Raw genomic sequence first — 7859 nt, forward strand, 5'->3', positions numbered from 1 at the left:
GCCTGCCTCTGCCTCCCAAGTGCTGGGATTAAAGGCGTGCGCCACCACTGCCTGGCAAATTTGCGAGTCTTAAGCCTCAGCCTCACAAGAATAGTTGTGATTACAGGGATACACCATCACTCATGGTTAGATAGCTGGCTGGTCCCTGGCTCATGTCATTTCCCCAGTAAAATGAAATCTAGCTTATCACAATACAGAAAAGGTTAAAATGGGTTATTTGGTATTTTTTTAAAAATAAATAATGTTTGTGTCATTAAATAGTTATTAAAATATATACCTCTAATTTGTAAGAGCTATATAAAAAAATATAAATGGTACCCAACAAAGAACTGTATGTATATTATATAATGTATGGTAATATATATTATTAAGCTAATGTAGATGTTCACTTGAATCTAATACTTATATAGCACACAGTTAACAATGAGCAGGAAGAAACGGTGGTGAGTGACTGCTTTTCTTACCTGGTCCAAATGTCGGTCTCTCATGAGCTCACACTCATTTTGCAATGTATGCTGAAACAGAGTCCAGATGACGTGCTCTAGCTCTGGGTGGTCAGACAGAAGGCGTGCACATAGTGTATTTAGTCGGAGATATGCTAGACGGTACACTGCAGACAGAGAGAGAAGAGGAAAGGAGCCTGTTTATTGTCTATTCTCAATTATGAGGGGATTTTTTTTTTTTTCCTGAGACAGGGTTTCTCTGTACAGCCCTGGCTGTCCTGGAACTCACTTTGTAGACCAGGCTGGCTTCGAACTCAGAAATCCGCTTGCCTCTGCCTCCCGAGTGCTGGGATTAAAGGCGTGCGCCACCACGCCCGGCTAGGGGATTTTTTTGAAACATTAAATTCCTTTATACTATTGTGAGTAGCATTTAAACAATAACCTAACCTCTAAGGCTGTTTTCCTTAAATAAATGACCTCTAGTATTAGCAGCGTTCCAAACACAAGGCTCAGTAATTCTTGCTGAATTAGCTATTACATTATGAAATCAAGGCAGAAGGGAAAGGTCATATGATCTTGTGAAATCAGACAGACAAAATAAGATTTGCTTTGGTTCTGTTGGTAATTATTCAGCATAGACGTTGGAAATTTCCATTAACAATATTAGAGCCAGGAGAGTGGTGGTGGCACACGCCTTTAATCCCAGCACTCAGGAGACAGAGGCAGGCGGATTTCTGAGTTCGAGGCCAGCCTGGTCTACAGAGTGAATTTCAGGACAGCCAGGGCTATATAGAGAAACCCTGTCTGAAAAAAAACAAAAAACAAAAAACAAAAAACAAAAAAACAAAAAAAAATTAGAGACATTATTTTTAAATAATGGAATTGCAAGTGATTATTCTTTTTCCCAATCCTAAAAGAAAAATTCATACCATGCATTTCTCTATAAATACCAGTGGAACATAAACTTGAAAATTGTAAACTGTACTGGTGCAAAATGGCGTGACAGAAAGTTTAAGAGTACCACTACAAATACAACTTCTGAGAGAAGGAATCTGTATTTTGTACATTTACTCATGGTTCAAGCTGCTCCTTTAAAGACTTGAATAAACAGAACTCTTCAAAGCTAACAATTTATCCCCAAAGGCCATACTTGAGAAGGGATTGCTAAAGCATCTACGGCCCAGTGTAGATTTCTGAATGAGGCGACCTAGGTGGTATTCCCAATTTCCTTACTTAAACAAACACAGAATGCTGTGAAATTTGATTAGTAGACTTCTTAAATGTCCTGAACATCTAAGAAATATGTCATGTTGTATTATCTAAACTCTAGACCCGCACTTGAAAAGCAAAGTAATACTATATAGCTTGCCCCTGTTTTTTGTTTTGTTTTGTTTTATTTCTTGGTTTTTTGAGACAGGGTTTCTCTGTGTAGCCCTGGCTGTCCTGGAACTCACTTTGCAAACCAGGCTGGCCTCGAATTCAGAAATCCACCTGCCTCTGCCTCCTGAGTGCTCGGATTAAAGGAGTGCACCATCACTGCCTGTCTTAGCTCCTGTTTAAAGCATTTTATATGCACTAATTGTCCCCTAATCCCTGTAAGTTAATATTCTTGTAGGGTATATTATTATCATTTTTTTCATTTATAAGCAAAGAAACCAAGGCATAGAGAAATCAAGTGATATGCTTGGTGTCACATATCTTAAGTACTGGAGCCACAACTTAACCTAGTCCATGAGTCTGTACTCTTGAGAGGAATCTTCTACTGACCTTTTTTGTAGAACAGGGAAAGGGAGGTAGATTTCAATGGCTTCTGAGTATGGAAGGCTGAGGCTGCTTGTGTCTCTGTATTTGCAGCAGAATTAACACGTGTAGTGGAAGTTCTTTTCTTTGGAGATCTTAGAGGAGAAAGATACCTAAATATATACAAAGGATAAGTGTTCGTTTGACACCCACACCCTAAATTGTGTTCAATTATACTCATGTATTCAGACATATTTTAACTATTTGATTAATATTCTATACCAAATTCCGGGAGTCAGCTACTTAAATACAAGCTGGGAAAGCTAGCTTAACAGGAAAAGCATGCTAACTTTCTAAACTCCAATGTCCCTGACTTTCCTTTCCTTTCATAACTGACAACTGTAAAATTACTTAACTTGTACAAAAGCAGGTCTCCCTTGAGTTCTAAATGCAAATATCCAATTATGAAATGGATAGTACTATTTGATCCTCAAACCTTCGATGGCTAAAGCAGAACTCTGGATTCCTTCACCTAGTCTTTCTCATCTCAAACAAATGTCACTACATCACATCTAGAGTGTTAATGTAAAAAGCCTAGGCGTGAAATTTTAAAATTTCTCAATTTGTCCAGTCCTTCAAATGTGCTGCAAATCAAGTCAATATAAAACCTGTTATATAGAATACCCAGGACATAACCCACAGGACTCAAGAAGGCTAACAAGCCCAAGGACCCACGTGAGGATGGCTCAATCCCACTTGGGAAGGAGAAGAAAACAGTTATGGGAGGAGGAGAGGGAGGGACCTTGGTATAAAAAGGGACAGGGAACATGATCAGGTAGTGGGGGGAACAAGACTGAAGCCCTGAGGGTCAGCAAAAAGAATGGAAACAGGTAACCTTGGGAGGTAGGAGGTGGAAGAACCCTCTAGAATGTACTGGAGACCTGGGAAGTGAGACTCTCAGGACTCAAAGGGAGGGGCCTTGGATGAAATGCCCAACAGTGGGGAGAGAGAACTTGTAGAGTCCACCTCCAGTACAAAAACAGGGCATCAAGTGGAGGGATGGGGTTGCCATCTCACAGTCAAAAGCTCTGACTCAGACTTGTTCCTGTCTGAAAGAACTGCAGGGACAAAAATGGAGAAGAGCATCAGAGAAAGGAGGTCCAGTGTGACCAGTCCAAGGGGAGGCCCTGGGCCCTGACACTGTTACTAATGCTGTGGTATGCTTGCAGACAGGGGCCTAGCACGGCTGCCCTCTGAGAGGACCAACAAGCAGCTAAAAGAGTCAGATGCAGATATTTGCACCCAATCAATGGACAGAAGCCAGGAACCCTTGTGGTTGAATTAAAAAGCTGGAAGAAGCTGAGGAGGAGGGTGGCCCTATGGGTAGACCAGTAGACTCAACTGATCTGGATCCCTGAGATCCATCAGACAACGAGCCATCAACCAGGCAGCATATACCAGCTGATATGAGGCCCCTGATACATATATAGCAGAGGACTGCCTGGTCTGGGTTCAGTCAGAGAAGATGCACCTAACCCTCAAGACACTGGAGGCCCCAGGGAGTGGGGAGGCCTGGTGGGATGGGGGGGGGGGAACCATCCTCTTGGAGATGGAGGTTGGGTGGTGAAGGATGTATGGGATGGGGAGTGGTCGGGGTTGGGGGGAGGGGCAGGCCAGGAAGAGGATGAAGTCTGAACTGCGAAAAAGGATTAAAGGATAAAAATAAATAAATTTAAAAAATTTTTCTCAATTTGTCCACTTCCTCAAATGTGCTATAAATCAATATAAAACCTGCTATTTCTATCTCAAAATATATTCCAGACCCTTCTTTTCCACCTTTAATGTTTATGATAGTCCAAGATACCTATACCCCTTATTATTTATTTTAAAGAATTATTTATTTTATGTATATGGATACACTGTAGCTATCCTCAGACACACCAGAAGAGGGTATCAGATCCCATTACAGATGGTTGTGAGCCACCATGTGGTTGCTGGGAATTGAACTCAGGACCTCTCGAAGAACAGTCAGTGCTCTTAACCACTGAGCCATCTCTCCAGCCCCTGTATCCCTTATTTAAACTGTCCAGACTTTGAACTTTTCTTTCCATTTTTTTGACTTGACATCTCCTAGCCCTCAAGTCCTCCCATATTTCAAATAGCAATTAGATAGTCTCTTAATACAGATTATTCACAGTTGCATTTGTGTGTAAATGGTTTCCTTATAACATCTAGGCATTTAGAGCCTCTAGCCCCAGTGTGCTGCTTCAGCCTTACATTTACTGCTCTGACTGTGAGCCATCCACCCTGGGTTTCTTTCTAGTCCATAATATAGGCATTTTCCCAAAAGAGGAAAATTTTTGTCTGGTCAGCACTAAGCTGCCTTTGAGGTCCCAGTCAAAGCATCACATTGGCTTCTGGGTCTCACCGCCTCTCATTTCATTGGCTTCATTGTTGCCCGAGTCCTCTAACTAAACTTATACTAGTCTATTTGTTCACTGCTTCCTTCCTCCGAGATGCAAAGCCCTATAAGGGAGAAGAACCAGGCCATCTAGTCATATCAGTAACTGGCACAGTTAACCTACCATTTAACAAATAACCATTTCCTGGATTACAGGAACATATAAAGGTGACATGTAAAAATATTACCTAACAAACAAACTCATGCATGAATACACAGTCTCTGTGTGTTAGAAATACTTTGGGTGGAAGTTACCATGGAAATGACATCACAGGAAAATGGTTTATCACAGAATGTTGTATTTCCTCACAGAATCAGGCAGAAACATGAAGCACATTTCTATGAAAGGACATAGCTAGAGGGCTAAAAGAGCATGGTACTGTGATCTGACTACTTGGGTTCATTTATATGCATCTTAAGCAAGTTCCCTTGTTTCCCTCATTGCTACTTTACAGATAATTGGTGCTGATACAGTATCTTCTACCTTATGAGGCTCGTATGAACATCTAGTGAAAAATGTGAATCTGACGTACTTATGTAAATGCCCCAAATACAGGGAAGCCTCACTAAATGTTAGCTGTTTCTTCTCTCAGCATCACCACTACACACTAGCGATGTGTACTAGTCCATTACTCCACACTTACTCTGTGCCTCTCCCCAAACGGCCTGATACATATTCTCTGAAAATCTTTCCTGCTTTCTGGCTGTTTCAGAAAAAAGTAAGTTCGGGCTTTTGGGATGCTTCCTCTTGCTTTTCCAGTTCTCATGTTGAAATCCTGTCTGATCATTAAGACCTATCTAAAGTGGCATCAGCTCTGTCATGAACAATTCCCCACTACACCATGTGATTCAGCAGCTTTGTACTTCTTTATTTGACCTTATTTAGGTCATGTATCTTATATTCCTAACACTTAAAGAAAAAAATAATATCTTAAGCAAAATTTCAGTCCTACAATTTTTATATAGTGCTCTGAGTTTCCCTTATGGTCAAAGTATCTTTGCAGTTTGAATGGAAACATAATGCCTTTACTTACATATCTGCTGCAGTGTGGTTACTCTGGAGAGGGAGGCTGAGAGGACAAGCAGGTTCAAGGTTATCAGGTCCTTCTCCATCCTTGGACTGCTTAATGAGATCAAATAAAGGTGAATCCTGGATAAAAGAAAATGGTATTATAACAACATCAGCGGGTATGGTTTTTCAGAGTACATATGAAAACTATGCTTTGTTGTTGCAGGATATCTGACCACACTGTGAACCTGGGATTTTATTATTTATTGAAAAAAATTTGTTTCTAGTTGTGGTGTGGCTCATCCCTTCCCACACACCTTTAGTCTTGCTGACCAGAATACAGACATGTCCACATACACACCTTTAAACCCAAACAATGAAGGTCAAGTTAGTTTGTAGAAGGAAGTTTGAAAGTGAGACTAGGGTATGCCTAACTCTCAAGAGTGAGGAAAAAGAAGCTACTGGAGGTAGCCATGGTGAGAGCGAGAGAGCGAGAGAGCGAGAGAGCGAGAGAGCGAGAGAGCGAGAGAGCGAGAGAGAGCGAGAGCGAGAGCGAGAGCGAGAGCGAGAGCGAGAGAGAGAGAGAGAGAGAGAGAGAGAGAGAGAGAGAGAGAGANAGAGAGAGAGAGAGAGAGAGAGAGAGAGAGAGAGAGAGAGAGAGAGAGAGAGAGAGAGAGAGAGCTTGCCGAGAAAGTAGTCAGGGTTGAAGACAGAACAAGCTGGAGGAGAAGGAGCAGAGCCAGAAGATCAGAACACATAGCCAAAGTTAGTATGAGGCCACATAGAGCAATTCAGTCAGAGATGCCAAATTGAAATAGTCAGCTTGGAGGAAAGTTTGCGCCAAAACAGCAGCTTTGAACCAGCCATCTAGAGTTTAGAAAGAACTAGAAAGGATGAGTCTATTCAGCAGTGAGTCTAAGAGGCTGAAAACATTCTAGGTCTAGATTAGAATGTATGGAATCTAGAAGCTTCCAAGACTAGGCCTAGGTTAGCAGACCGAAGCAGTAAGCCTCAGAGGCAACAACTACTCAGAAGAATCAAAAGTTCTTTTGCACTCTGTGACAGGGTTAAGGACTATTAACTTTAGGTAGAGTGAGATCCTTTACTCCGTTTGAAATTCTTACTTACCAATTTTGATACTGTGCGCATGCACATACAAAAACAGAAAAATATATGACCTTAAGTATTCCTCCAAAAATGCATCTTGGATTTTGTTTTTTTTTTTTGAATATTCACTTACATATAGTAAGATGTATTGGTGATAAAACCAAAGTTTAAGTACATGATTCATTTATGCCTCAAATATAACTTATACACATGGTGGACTATAATTTTTATCAACGTTTTAGTTACTTTTTTTGTCTATGATATATCACATGAGTTAGCATCATGTTTGGATATAGAAAGTTTTGGATTTGGGTTGGAAAATAGACCAGAAGTAGAATGCCTTCTTAGCCTGAATAAAGCTTTATACTCCACTCCCAAAAGAACAATAAAAGCTTTGGATTTTGAATCATTTCAAATTTCAGAGCTTAGACTAGTGATGTGAAATATTATTAGAAAAGATGGTAAGATTTAGGTAAAAGATGCACAAAATATTCAAAGAAAGTAGAGAGAAAAGAAGTTTATGGGCGGAACATACTAAAACTGAAAACAACTGGTGTATAAAACAACAGTTCGAGCTCCAGTAAAGCAGATTAAACAGAGAAAGAGTGCTAAGCAGTGTTAAGAACTGAGAGTAGAGCATAATATAACTGATATGAAAGGTAACAGGGGACTTAAAAAGTTATGTTAATAAATTAGAAACTTTAACTACATGAAAAAAACCTACAAATATTAGCAAAGCTCAATGAAAAATAATTGGAGTAATTTTGTCATTACAAAAAATTAGAATCAGAGCTGGACAATAGTGACACACACTTTTAATTCCAGTTAGAGGCAGGCAGACCTCTGAATCCAAGGCTACCCTGGTCTACAGAGCTGGCACTGTTAATCTACCCAAAGAAACCTTATCTGGAAAGAAACAAAATAAAATAAAAACAAAAAATCGAGCTATAATTTAAAATTGCTCCATAAAGCCAGGCGTGGTGGCACACACCTTTAATCCTAGCAGAGGCAGGCGGATTTCTGAGTTCAAGGCCAGCCTGGTCTACAGAGTGAGTTCCAGGACAGCCAGGGCTACACAGAGAAACCCTGTCTCAAAAAA

At 40.4% G+C, this 7859-nt stretch overlaps 1 protein-coding gene across 1 annotated transcript in view; it reads right to left on the bottom strand.

The window, feature by feature from the left end:
* The window catches only part of Rb1 (RB transcriptional corepressor 1), a 129472-nt gene that overhangs the window by 16773 nt on the left and 104840 nt on the right, over window positions 1-7859 (bottom strand). Inside the window, exons 18-20 of the mRNA XM_021203051.2 lie at window positions 5679-5794; window positions 2211-2356; window positions 465-610 (exon numbers count right to left, since the gene is read on the bottom strand). Coding sequence (XP_021058710.1) covers window positions 465-610; window positions 2211-2356; window positions 5679-5794 — 408 coding nt within the window. The remainder of the gene's footprint in view (window positions 1-464; window positions 611-2210; window positions 2357-5678; window positions 5795-7859) is intronic.

The sequence above is a fragment of the Mus pahari genome, chromosome 8, assembly GCF_900095145.1.
Source record: "Mus pahari chromosome 8, PAHARI_EIJ_v1.1, whole genome shotgun sequence".
NCBI lineage: Eukaryota > Metazoa > Chordata > Mammalia > Rodentia > Muridae > Mus > Mus pahari.